The sequence below is a fragment of the Ambystoma mexicanum genome, chromosome 11 (assembly GCF_040938575.1).
Source record: "Ambystoma mexicanum isolate Mex_15411 chromosome 11, UKY_AmexF1_1, whole genome shotgun sequence".
Classification (NCBI taxonomy): Eukaryota; Metazoa; Chordata; class Amphibia; order Caudata; family Ambystomatidae; genus Ambystoma; species Ambystoma mexicanum.
This window is the reverse complement of record NC_090934.1, coordinates 818,463,974-818,478,568: the sequence shown is the minus strand read 5'-3', so window position 1 is coordinate 818,478,568 and position 14,595 is coordinate 818,463,974. Positions and strand designations below refer to the sequence as shown.

The window sequence follows — 14,595 nt, the reverse complement described above, 5'->3', positions numbered from 1 at the left end:
CTAAGACTGCAGTTTCAAATTTAAATTAAAACTGCTCTGTTACTGAGAACTTTCAGCCTAATGATGGGGAAATATTCAAACTTTGGATCTATGAAAGATACAAATGTTGGAGAACAAGAGGTAACGGTAAGTAACGTATTCCTTTTCAGCACAAAGTGGGCTTTGTAATGATTTAAGAGTAAGACGTGGACACAGGGGTGTCATGGTGGTTGGCAAAGGTTTTTATTAACCCGTAATTAAAGGTTGCTTGGAGAAAATCCTATCTCGCCCTAACTCTAAAAGTGGTGTCCCTGCCCCAACCAAACTAAATGGTGTCCATGTCGGAATGTCCATAGTAAAGTTCTTCGTCCTGTGTCTAAATCCTAACCTGACTCTTGCACGCTAAATTCAATATGAAGTGAAAAAGGAAATGTCTCCCAGCTAGCCACTTGCTGGTCTTTTTTTAAAGTTCCAACATAAAGTTTCAAAGAAAGGTGTTGAAAACAAAAGGTTACAAGTCTCAACGATTGGCTTACCTTCCCCTGAGTTCACACTATCAAGGGGTATGGGCCTTCCTCTGATGTCTACAGTTCACAACTTCCTGGGGTTTGATTCTTCCCTTGAGCTTTCCCAGATTCTCACAGTTCTCAATTTTAAGGGGTACAACTCTTGTTGAGCTTTCCCAGATTTACACAAGGTGAAGAAGCAGTTCCACTTCCATTAGCCTCTTGACAGCACCAGGGGGAATGGTTCTCTGGTCCAATATGTTCCAGTTTCAGGGGGATTGACTCCCTTGCCCTGGATCTCACACACTGAAGAAACGTCAAGCATTAGACTGAGCCCCAGACCTTCCCCCTGTCCGCCTGGTGCACTCTCCTATTAAGTTTTCAGTGATTTGTATCAACACAATTGGGTGCGGGTCCCAGACTCAAAATCCTTATGCCTGGTATACTCTGCGGCCTGGCCTTTCTTGACTTGCTTATATGTATTTGGGTGTGGGTCCTAGACTAGCAATCCTTGTGCCTGGTATACTCTTCTGTCAGTGCTTTCTCCTGAGGAACACATTTGCCTTCCTTCACAATTTTCAAACAGTTCCAAGATTGGCCATTTGCTTCTTTTATACATTGGGTCCTTGACCCATTGTCATCTGCCTTAGTTTCACTTAACAAATGCCTCGGTGTCCCAGCTCCCTTGTTTGTGCACACCAAGTTCCTACATTCTGTTCTACCGCTACGCAATTTACTCCACAAAGTGCCCTGGCATCCCAACTTCCCTCTATGGGCTCACTGGCTTTACTCTACAGCTTTGCTGTCTTTGGTTCTCCCAGCAACTTGTTCCTTGGCCCGACAAGCGTCTCGTCAGTTCTCCAGTTCCCGTGATGGCTCGGTCTTACCTCGTCAGCTTTGTCCGCTCATGGCATTCACACAGCCTTCGTCCCGCTTTTGAGCTTCATCTGACAGTGCATCCAGGAGTTTCCTCACTCCAGGCTGAAGTTTGCTTTAGTCGGGTTTCCCGAACTCGCGTCAGGAGTATTGAGACCCCATCTTTTCTGACGCTTGGTGCTTTTGAATGTCCTGGTACCTATCTCATTCTTCCAACCTCTAGAGCACTTCTCTTTATTCTCAGTCTCAGCCATCTTCATCGTTCTAGTCCTCCTCCTCCTCTCAGTTTTGTCAGACCTTTTCAAATAAGGATATGAAAGAGTTTTCATATTCGTCGTGATTGGAGGTTCTTGTCTAACATTACAATATGCCGTTGTGGATTTATGGTGGTGTTGTCAGGCTCAAAGGAGAAACGGGGATACCATGTTCCACCTAGCAAGTCCATTTCCCTCCCATGAGGGTCGTCTCCCCTCACGTGGTCCTCCCTCAGATAGCTGCCCCCAGGGTCAGGATCAGGTAGCTTCTGCCTTTCTTCCCCTGTTCGCATGGTGAGAGACTTTTCCCAGGAAAGAGAGTGATGAAATTGCTAGATTCACCACAGCTGGCATGACTTTGACTCTAAATATACCATTTTGCCAGGTTGATGTGGCCCCCTTCTGCATGCACTTACTTAATTATTCTAATCCTTTATGAAAATAAAAACAACTACCTGACTTTTCCTTTTACCCTTTCTCAAGTGAACCTTTTTTTTGAACTGTCAAAGTATCCAAACGCTTCCATCTCGACAGATTTAATGTAAACCATTGTAAAATATTACTTTTCTTTAGGTGGGAGAAGATCTGCGGCAGGATATGCTGGCTTTGCAGATGATTAAAATTATGGACAAGATATGGCTGCAAGAAGGACTGGATCTCCGAATGGTCATTTTCAAGTGCCTTTCGACTGGAAAAGACAGAGGTATGATCATCATATTGTAGCAGATACTTTAGCATGATATGCGTATGCCACTAGTATCTATGTAACGATTGTGCCTAAAAATCTTTTAAACTTCGAATTCTGTGTCTATTAGTTAACATGGCCTATAAACCTTGGTCTCCAGCATAATATAATACGATCTTCTGAAAACATAGGTTAGCTGCAAGTCACTGATTAATTGCAATTAGAGCCCATAGAGGTTTTAGGGTGGCATTTGCGCTATTCATTAAGGTCTTGGGTCATACTGGCAGCCAGAGAGCACAAGAGCTTTGTCCCTGCTGAAAATGCAGTACATTAGTCAAATGGGATGGCTGCATTGTCAATGGAGAGTTTTCATAGAGAAGCTTGACAGGCAGACTTTCCAGAAACACTAGATGCTGATGGCAGTGACAGTAAATACAAGAACACACTGGAACTTGCTGAAGTAGTGAAGGTCATTGTATCAACATTCTAGGAAAACATTGTTCTTGTTTGCGCATTTGCAAATCACCTTCGCTGTCGGGCAGTGGACAGGTTTTGGAAGGGATATGGATCCTTTCGCTGGTACTGCAGGAAACCTGTAGAGTATAAAATGTGTGTGCCTAACATTAAGCCTCATCTTATTAGCCAGACCCAATCCTAAATGAGTGTTTGATGTGTGGATACGTTTGCTCTTTTTCTGTGTTTGGAACGTTTTTCAGAACATATATTGGTGAATAAGGTTTTGGGAAGCAGATTTACATTTTCAACCCGGACTCTCACTGATAGGTGACTAAGCGGCATGGCTTTTAGACTAAGTTGATCAGGTGACTGGTGTGAAGAACAGTTAACGTACACAATCTTAGTCAAGGAATGCAAGTATCATACCTTTAGCTGTTTATTAAATAACACCAGTGCATAAGGCTAAGAACAATACAAGTAAAGTAACATATACAAATAGACAACACATCATTGGTATTCAATAAGGACACCAACCACACTATAGATTAAAAACAGTTTTATTGAAATATAGTATTAGGCTTAATAAAGTCAAGGGAGAAGTGGTGATACAATATATGAAAAAAGTCTTTTTACTCCCGGCTATCTTGTTTGGAAAATCCGAAATAAATATTTGTACCACTCTGGTTAGTACGAAATAATCTGTTTATTATTGGTGTTCTTCTTGGGTGGTTCATTCCATAGGTATATTTGTGTTTTAAGAAACACTATTTTAGGACTTGGTGTACAAGTTTGTTCAGCCGACACGTGTTTATTTCGGATTTTCCAAACAAGATAGCCGGGAGTAAAAAGACTTTTTTCCTACCTACCAAACTGGGGCTCAGGCTAAACCCCAAAAACCACTCCTGTGATCTTGCTAAAACTCACAATCAGAATGCAAATGGAGCTTAGCACAGGCAGGTTCCATTCCTAGTGCCTAAACCTACCTCATCTTCACACTAGGGAACCAGCCAATGCTCAAGCACCTGGAATCTTGCCAAAATAATAACTAAAAAATAAAACGAAGAAATGGCAGAATACATGATGTCAAGGAACAAGGACATCAAGGCACTCTTTGCCCCATGAGGATCAATGGACAATGCTTTTAGAGATAGCAATTTACAAGAAGACCTCAAACAAAAATTCATGAGACTTGAGAAACTGTCAAAAAAAGAAATTAACAAATTCTGGGAGAAAACAACGATGCAGGAATATGCAGAACAGAAGGAAATACCGAGAGGCCTTAGGATTCTTATTTTCCCAGACTTCGACGATCCATTGGACACAGACTTAGCAGACGAATGGGAACAGAACCTAATAGATGGATCAACAAGAATGATAGAACTGTTAATAGAACACGCCAAAAGAAAACATGATAGGGTTGTGATTCTACTTGAAGAATTAAAGAAAGAAATAGAAGATTATGACTCCCCAAAAACAACCAAAGAGAAAAATTACAAGACTATGTATAGAATCCTGAAAACACACCAAGATGAAGTTAAAATGAGGAAACTCAATAAGTTTTTCAGAGATAAGGACTACAGAGAAGACAGGGTCTTCACCTATCAACCTAAATATGACCAAAACCAACAACTACCTAAATCTAAAGAAAGCACCCCAAACAACTCAGGGGCCAGCTCTGAAATGGACAGTGAACCAGATGAAACACCAGACTTACCAGAAAAAACAACAGACAAACCACCAGTCAAACGTAGTTTTTTAGACCAAATCAAACTACACAAGAAAGCAAGTCGTCTGAAACCACAACCCAACAACAACAACAAAAAAAGTTATCTTTCGCAAAACCATTGACAAATACAAAAACCCAACAAGAAGAAGTAGAGGAGGAGGGAAGAGTCAGAAGACGCAAGACAGCTGGAAGAAGAAATAGAGCAAAGACAGACAAGGTCTCAGTCACAGAAAACTGGGGGACAGAAACACAACAAAATTTAATCATGAACTTGTCAAATAGAGAATTCACAAAACCTGAAATGAAAGTACTCAACAAGGGACTTTCCTTCTCACCATCTAGTAAGAATAACTTTGTGGACATTCAAATTGATCTATTTAAATTTACAAGATGGCTTAAACTCAAGAAATTCTTTGCTACTAAGACATCGGTATACAAACCACCGGAAACAGCACCAAAACCAAGCCTACTTACCATCAGAGATGTTGAAGACATCCACCTCCTTAGCATGCTTGCAGAAAACAACAAAAGCAAGCAAGAATGTTAACAAGAACTGGGCATTCAGAATGTAGCACTGGCAATTCCTGAACTAAAAACCAAATTGAAATTTACGCCGCAACTTTTCACGGAAAACTATATAGACACTTTTCACCAAGCGGTAATCAATGACCTACACAGATTGGAAGACCAACGAACCCATGGAACAGAGACCAAGGGCAATCTAACTAAAGAAGAACAGACCATACTTAAAAACTTACGAGAGGAAACAAACATCATAATCAAGGAAGCCGATAAGGGTGGAAACATAGTAATAATGGACAAAGCGGATTACCTCAAAATGGCCCTCAACCACCTGGAAACACCCGGCAACTACGTTAAATTGGACAGCAATCCACTGGCAAAGATTCTTAAAGAACATCAGGAAACTGCTAACCAATTACAAAACAGCAGGGCTCATAACAGATGAAGAATACAACTACCTCAGGACAGATCACCCAATTATGCCAACCATTTATTTCCTACCAAAAGTCCACAAAGCCTTTAACACCATTCCAGAGGGCAGACCAATCCTGAGTGGTATTGGAGGGATAACGGAAACATTGGCAAGGTACATTAACAATGTTATACAACCACTGGTTACAAAAATACCAAGCTATTTGAGAGACACAATGCACACTTTGGAGATACTTGCCAACATCAAATGGGAACCCCACTTCCTAATGGCCACTCTTGACGTTAAGGCCCTATATACATCAATTGACCATGAACTTGCCATAACCAGCATGGGGTTCCTTCTCAAACATGAGTCAGCTTCGCACCTAAATCAGGTGGAAATGACTAAAGCCTTCCTCAAATTCTCTCTCACAAAAAATATATTCATATTCAAGCAAACCAAGGGGATCGCAATGAGAGCCAGCTATGCTCAAGCTCTAGCAAACTGCTTTATGCACTCCTATGAACTTAAACATGCAATGAAGGAAGACAAGTACACTAGGCTCATTGTCAATTGGGCAAGATTCATAGATGACATCATCTTAATATGGAAAGGAACTAAAGATGAGCTTAATGAATACATGGACTACCTCAACACCAATGACTTTGGTATTGAATTAACTAGCCACACCAGCAAGGTTCAAATTGACTTCCTGGATCTCACGATTGAGATAGAAGAGAACAAAATCACAACCAGAACCTAGCGTAAACCAACGGAAGTGAATTCCACCCTGCATGCACAAAGTTGCCACAGAAAAAGTGTTATACGCAACATTCCCAAAGGGGAATACATTCGGGCAAGAAGGAACTGTAATACAGATAAATCCTTCACAGTAGAATGCAGCCTACTAGATCAAAGATTCAGAAGTCGGGGTTACTCCCATGAAAACCTGGCAGAAGCAAAGAAACAAGCCTGTCAACTAGAAAGATCAACTCTACTCTCACCCAAACCCAGAAGACAAGATGACAATCCCATGATCATATTCGTAACACGATATAACAAAGACAGCTATGCACTCCAAAAAATGTTGACCAAGCACTGGGGGCTACTCCGCATGGATGAACACATCAAGCCGCAACTAGAAAAATATCCCAGTATGTCATACACCAGAGCACCAACTCTGAGGACCTTACTGAGCCCCTCATTTCTTTCAGACAAACATATTACAGCACAGGATTGGTTCAGTAATGCAACCCAGACCAAATGTGCCAAATTTTCAGGCTGCCCAATCTTAAACATCACTGAGCACATCAACTGTAAAAGTAAATTTGTGATATATGCAATAATCTGTTTTTGCAATAAAATATACATAGGCAGCACCATCCGAGAAACACGTTTCAGGATTAGAGAACATATGAATAGTATATATTCACAAGATCCCAAACTACCATTGGCAAACCACTGGCAGAAGAATCACCAAATGGACAACAAGAGTGACATAACGTTAATCGGACTCAAGACGGTCCGGCTGGGCCCAAGAGGAGGGGACAGAATACAAAAACTGAGACAAGAGGAAGCACGTTTGATTTGTCACTTCAGATGTGTTAAAAATGGCCTGAATAAAGATCATGATCTGAATGTCTTTCTGTAACCTTCTTTTCTCTTTCTATTCTCTTCCAATTTGTATTCCCCCTTGGGTCTAATGACTGGATTTTTCTCTGGGCAACGCTTGCCCAGCACACGACCATGCCACACACACCACTTATAGGTTAACCCAACAGTCAGAGTTAGACACATAGCAGTTAGTCATACGCCACCCAATGTGGCACAATCCAACTGCCACTTATTTACTCATTCCATGGCCCAATTGGGCCACCATATAGTTTAGTTATCATCTTTGCGTTCCTGGGCCAACCATCCCAGCTTGATTAGCATGTATCCTACAGGCTGTTTCAACACATAGCCTCACTACCCATGCGTCTCCCCAACACGATCCCCATCCCTTTCGCTCTTTGCAGCCCACTGGGCTAACTGCCAACTGGCATCCTTCAACACACACAACTGAGCCGAACTTGTAGTGTCTCAACCGATCCACGACGCATGCGCAGTCACAGCCTACGATGCGCATGCGCTGGGATCGGCGCTAAAACACTACATGATCGCGCATGCGCGATCAGCCACATGACGTGACTCAACGCCTAGACGAACCACTTATAATGGCGGCATCCAGCGCGGTGTAGTAGAGCAGCAGAGCACCGCCCAGGACGCCAGAAAGAGCACGCAGGTAAGCCTCCCCGCCCGCCAACCTTGACAACATGCACTGCTATTCTCAGGGACCATGCTACCAATAATAGCTCCCCACTTAGGTCTCGATCGACCCAGCTGAGAAACACACATGAGCTCTGCACAATGCCCATGGTGTGATTTCAAGGCCGTATTCGCAACTGAAGACATTACAACGGCTGGAAATACACAAGAGCTCTTCAAAAAGATCCCTTGATGTACTTCCAAGACCACCAAATTGAAATGGCCGCAGCCAGCAGAAACAGCCTGGGGCACCCCAACAACCAATAACAGCTCCCTACTTAGGCATCCACTAACCCGGCTGAGAAACACACACGAGCTTTACCAAATACCCGTGGTGTGATTTCAATGCCGCATTGGCAACAGCAGACACTAAACCGGCTGGAAACACACATGAGCTCTTCAAAAAGAAAAAGCCCTTGATGTATTTTCCACACCGCTAATGTGTAATGGCCCCAGCCAGCAGCACCAACCTGGGACACCCATTACACATGATATCTTCACGACTTGGGAGAATCACATGGGGCACTCCTACTAAGTGCCCAGCAAAGCCCACCAATGCAAGCTAAACCTTTTCACCATTTTCCATTACTCATCCCTCCAGGGCCCAACAGGAGCCAAGAATGCTTTAAGGACATTTACAACAGAACCCCACTGAGGGCACACAGCAAATAATTCTTGGTAAGAGGCATTTACCTCATCCCACACTACTAAAAGTACTTGGAACCAACTCCTTGCTTACTCTTCTTTTCTCTTCCTCCCCCTTTCCTTTTTTTCTTCCAATTGAAAATTATTTTTCTTAAAATCAACACATCAATGTGTTTTGATGTTATGTTCTTACCTGTCACTATTATTGCACATCACTCTAACACCACAATTGAATGTACTACAACATGTCACACAATTGTCACGAACCACATATCACCTGGCACTCTTGAATATTGCTCAGCCTTGAGAAAGACCTTATGGGTCGAAACACGTGTCGGCTGACCAAACTTGTACACCAAGTCCTAAATAGTGTTTCTTAAAACACAAATATACCTATGGAATGAACCACCCAAGAAGAACACCAATAATAAACAGATTATTTCGTACTAACCAGAGTGTTACAAATATTTATTTCGGATTTTCCAAACAGGATAGTCGGGAGTAAAAAGACTTTTTTCCTACCTACCAAACTGGGGCTCAGGCTAAACCCCAAAAACCACTCCTGTGATCTTGCTAAAACTCACAATCACAATGCAACTGGAGCTTAGCACAGGCAGGTTCCATTCCTAGAGCCTAAACCTACCTCGTGATACAATATATAATCAGCCTTCTAAAATTCTCAGGCACCACCAACACTTTATAAAATAATCTTTAGCAGCCTAATGCTACACTAGGAATATCTGCAAGGGATTCAGTGAAGTAACCATTTTTGAACGCTTGGGGGGGAGGAGGGGAATTAGAACAGTTTCCAAAGTTCTCCCATAGGATTCAATGGTGCTCCATGCAGTAGCCAAGCGTGGTAGACTGTGAAAATATGTGAAACAGTACTTGCAGGTTTCCTATGATAGAAGGAGGCAGTTACCAATCCCAAGTGTTTATGGTAGCCCCTGACAAAATTCCTACATGTAGGTTCCACCACGAAATGTAAGGCAAGGTAGACGCAAGGTAAGATTTTACTCCCAATTGGATTCAATGTGGAACAGGAGAGCAATAAAACGGGCATGTAGCCCAGCTTATCAAACCCAGACCTAGAAGACAACCTAAGGTAAGCTTAGGCCAGTGGAGACAACTGTTTTGACAGTTGGTCCAGCGTGGCAGCAGTTGTGGTCTCTCTTTCCGACCTCACGGTTCAGGATACCATCAGGCTGAACTTGAGGCTTTTGTTAAAGGAGGACCTCTGCTTCAGTACCCATGACAAAAATGGGCCTTCATGATGCAGTGAGCTAGAGATGCTTTTTTGGTGACCCATCATGTTGGTGGTGAGGGTAAGCAATGAATTTCAGCTCTAGCAAAGCACCTTTTTCTCGTGGAATGCAGCAGCGAAGCCTCAGAGTCTGTGTTCTTTAAAGCGACCTAACAAGTTGTCCAGCATGACTTCTGCAGAAAGTTCCAATACAGAGGAGGATGATGGTGGTGACCATCTACAGGCCAATAGCTTCCACGACCTTTAAGAGGATGCCAAGTGAGGTGCAGGACACTGAACCCGTTTGCCCCACTGGCTCAAAGGGTTCAGGAAACTGTGCTGGCCTCTCATGCTTTGGATCCTCAATTCTAGTGGTCAAACTCTTGAATGACTTCAGATCCCATTCTGATCTACAAAAGCCTAGACTGGGAGAGGCACCCGCCCACCTATTATAAGACTTCAAACATTCAAACCCTGAGTGGCTGCCAAATCGGATTGTTTCAAAATCCACTTGACCTGCTCCTGTAGAGTATGGTCATATGTAGCCATTTACTACCCCTGGCAGGGAAGGAAGACAATGTCAAAGGCAGTGAGCCCCAAAGATGTGTCTGAAGTAACCTGTTCAGCTATTTGAACCCTGTAGTGGACAAAACTCTGCAATGCGATAAAACAATAAATCTGCTATTAGAGAGCTTTTGCTATATGATATGATATGGCATTTATAACGCGCCTATACACAAGTGTTTCAAGGCGTGATGAGGCAATAGAGCTCTGATGAGGGTTGTGAAGAGATATATCCTAAAGGGCAAAACAGAGTGTCCAGCAAGTTAGACAAATCGCCTCAATAGGTAATGTTGCAGAGGAGTCCGGCTTCACTCTTAAGAGTGGATGAGCTGATACCAAAGTACAGTTAATCCCAGACACATAGACATTAAAATTTGGGGAGGGCTCAAGGCACTTGCCAGCCCTGTCCACCCCAGACTGTGGCATTGATAACTATTACCACCTGTGGCTCCTTCTGTAGTGCTATTGGTTTCCGTCCTTTTTTATGAGCAACCATAACCATACTGTGTGTGTGTGCCTAATTCCCATGAAACCAAATCTACAAACTTGAAAAATGACCATCTGTGAAAATAGAAAAGGGTAACTGTGTTCCCCCTTCCATTTCCAGCACAAGCGACTGGGAAATGGAACCAGAGGAGGGGTCCGGAGGGAGGTAAGTGGGATATGGGGTGGGAGGCAGCTGTGGGTGAAAAAGAGAAAGCTGGGCGTGGAAGCGAGGCAGATAGTAGAAAGACTCAGTTAGGACGTGGGTCGAATGTGGGCAAATGAGGTGGATTCCCATCCGCCTTGCGGGCCGCTTGATTGCTTGCTGCCTCTCCTCAGTGTGCTAATATCAGATATGTACTAGCAAACACATACCAATGGAGCAGTTGCATATAAGAAAACAAAGGTAAAGGGATAAGGCCTTGATGCTGTTTGGCTCCAGATCCTACAATACAGGAGACTAACCTAAAAGTTGAGTAGTAGAAACCAAGGGAGACCCCCTCACCTGCCCCACCAAGAGCCGTTCTAATCTAGGTTTTGAGAAACAGCAGTCCAGGAAGAGCTGGTTGCAGAGGGAAGCAAAGCCCAGTTCAGACAACAAAAAACAATAGTATAGGGAGGGACTTGGAGCTCTCCCTACTCCTAAACCTCTGATGAAGATCCCAAAGGATATCTGGGAACCTGGCGACAAGTGCTCATAGTGCTGGATCTGAAGAAATCGTCCAAAAAATGGCAACTTGCAACTTTCCCTCCATTGATTCCTATGGAACCCCATGCTTTGTGCTCCATGTTTGATCCTGTCCTGACTTTTTAAATGGAAGTAAAGCCTACAGCTCAATTTCCCTTGCTTTTTGCTCATTTGTTATGGTGAAACTGATCAGTCCTTCAGACTATTATTGCTGGGAAACTTTCTTTCCCTTTTGGAATTCTTATATTTTTAACATTGCACATATCACTTGGGCTGGGCGAAATTGTTAAATGCCCTTCCAGACACAGAAACAAAATCTGTAAACTTTCTATCAATTTCACCGGGATCTGATGTTCTGCCACCCCTGCATATCGAAAAGAGCAGTGCAAGGTTTTTCGTGCCGTCTCGCGTACCGAGCAAGCCGTGCAGTTTTGTGTGCCGCTGCTCGAACCTACCACGTATGAAAATGGGCGACACGAAATTTCTCGTGCTGCTGCACCAATTTACCACAAATTAAGCAAAAAGATGTGTGTTCCTAGCATGGTTTGCAAAAACAGAAGTTTCTTATGTCGCTGCATGAAATTAGTACGGATCGAAAAAAGACCCACATGAAGATTCTTGTGTCGCGAACTTGGCACGAATCGAAAAAAAGACCTGCATAAAGTTTTGTGTGTCACTGCACGAGCCTATCACGAATCAAAAAACTGCTCAAAGTTTCTCATGTCGCTGCACGTAACTTGCATGGATTGAAAAAAAACCTGTGATGTTTCCCGACGCGCTACACAAAACTAACATGGGAACGAAACACCACGCTATGTTCGAAACTGCACAAAACTGGGCAAAATTTCAATGGTTGCAGAACCGTAATGCTGATTTTGCAAAACGTGCGGAAGTGGATTTCAGTGCAGATTCTGCACTTTTCGGTACGCGGGTGAACATATCGCTCACCCCTACACAGCACCTGACAGTGCAGTGCACGGGGGACAACACTTTTGTATCACACTAGCTTTTTTCACATGGGACTTAAGGTTACTTTTATATGGGCCTAAAGACAAGCTGGTGGCAGCAGTTACATTTGTAAAAATATTGCATTATTGTTAGTGTGCAAATTCGCGTTTACAGCATATGGCTACTTAAATGTGGCTAGTGTCCTAAAATGGAATGTGCCACGAGATTTTCGCTTTTGTCCATATTGTAGTTTGGCCTTTTTTTTTATCTTCCCAGGTCAGGAAAGTCCTTTTTAGGGAGAATTCTCTGTTTAGGCTGAATTTCCTAACCTAGTGAGTCCCCCAGCAGCTTTGCTGGATTTTTGGGGTTTATTTTTTTCTCCTGCCAAGAGTGAGACTCTTTTACCCTCACTCTTGGACATGATTTGAGTGTGTTTCTTTGAATCTAGATGTGTTTAATGGGCTATGGGGTCTTTTACTCCATAGGGCTTCATGTGTTTTTGTGATGTGTGTTACACAGCACCCTCAGTGCAGTAACACAGGGGTGTCATAGTGACCCCCCCAGTATAGACTCCATACCCTGGGACTGACTACTGTCTCCCAGGGCATGTAAAGTCACCATTGACTTTACTAGTCTTAAATTCTGAACAGTACCAGTACAAACCATCATATTGTGGACGTACTGGCTGGGGCAATTCAATTGCCCTGGGGTCTGTTAGTCGAGGGGGCACGTCTCCGTCCCCCCTGATCGAGTTTTGGCTGGTGGCAGTGGATACTACTTTTTATATTCAACCGCGAATATTTTCCTATGGGATTTCCCATTGTTTTAGGCTACTATCTTTATTTAATTATTTACGGTAGCCTCGAACATACCGCTGGTTTATTTAATTAATATTAATTCTCCGGTTGGTATTTTTTGCGAAAACTTGATTCTAAAATGGCGTTTGTGCTCTCTTCTGTGACTCCAACCCAAGTCTAGCCTTTTGTTCCACTTTTTGGCGGGCTTCTCCACAGAAGCCCTCCAGAGTGGTGCCACTCTGTCTGGGGTACTTAGGAGGGGTGGAGGGGAATTTAGGCACCCTGGACTGAGTTGCCTAGGCAACTCAAGTCGCACTCCGTCCTGATTGGCCCAAGTGGTGAGCCGGCCGGCTCATCACTTAGCATGTTTGAGTGACAGCTAGGCTGAGTGAATGGGGTTTTTCTGCATAAAAGCAGGGCTTTGGGGACTGGAACTTCAGAAGTCGCCACAGGACCTAAGAATCCGACGAGGGAGAAGTTGAGCCGACCTGCCACGACACCACCACCGGTGGAGCCCTGCTGGACCGTCTCACCACTTTTCCCAACGACAGAGGAGATCTCCCGCCGGAGAGTCTTCTTCCTTTGACTGGTGGGGATAACCAGTTTCACCGTCTTTTCGCCTTCCCGACGTACCTCGTGGCCGCCTTGCCTGTGCTAAGCACCCTGGCAACCGGGATACCACGTTTTACCACGACCGCGAAACAAAGGTACCACCTTTAACCGGAAAACTCTGCGGCTGGTTTCTTCCCTGGCAGTGCAACGACCTTCATCTTTCCTCCAAGTCGAGATCTTCTCTTCCCCTGGACGACGACGCGACTTGCACCCACTGCCAGGAACAACTGCCACCGCTGGAGGATCCTTCCCACTTAAGGTACCGTGTCCCGCTTGGCTTCCCTTGCTACCTACTGTACGGGGTAGATTTAGCCCCCGGCTTTCGAACTTGGGTTAGCCTGGGACACCCTTGCTAAACTTTCCTAAGCCTCTCTAAACTCTTTTTGGAACTCTCTGCAAGACTTTCTAAGCCTAGTGTAACTGTGTGATCTTGGGCGCATTTGTGCACTGCTCTCTCTAAGAGTGGGCCCAGCCTTTGGACCTTGGCTCACCAGTGACTTTTTGCTCTTCTGCCTTGCTAACCGTGTTCCTGAACCTTAGAGTGGTATATCTTTCCATATTCTGTCTTTTTCCCTCCCTTTCTCACAAACTTATTTGAGTGCCACCTAGTTAAGCGCTCACCTCTGTATGAAAGTAAGTGGTGTTTTACTGTGAGTTATCTGATAAGGGAAAAGGGGTGTATATATTACAATAGTAACTGTGTTTAGAATATTTTACAATAAGAGTGCTGGAGTGTTTCAAACAGTGTGTTTTTAAATAAATAATTATATACTTTGATACCAAAGCAGCTCTGGTCAGTGTTTGCTTGTATTGGTGTGTCTGAGTGCCTATTGTGTATACTTTGCATACTGCCTAACTCTTCTTGAGAGAAGTCTGACGGCTCAGCCACAGC

General features: G+C 43.7%; 1 protein-coding gene across 1 annotated transcript in view; it reads left to right on the top strand.

Moving 5' to 3' along the window:
- PIK3C2A (phosphatidylinositol-4-phosphate 3-kinase catalytic subunit type 2 alpha) overlaps positions 1-14,595 on the top strand; it is a 2,027,647-nt gene that overhangs the window by 1,249,158 nt on the left and 763,894 nt on the right. The window contains exon 22 of the mRNA XM_069623772.1: positions 2,189-2,318. Coding sequence (XP_069479873.1) covers positions 2,189-2,318 — 130 coding nt within the window. The remainder of the gene's footprint in view (positions 1-2,188; positions 2,319-14,595) is intronic.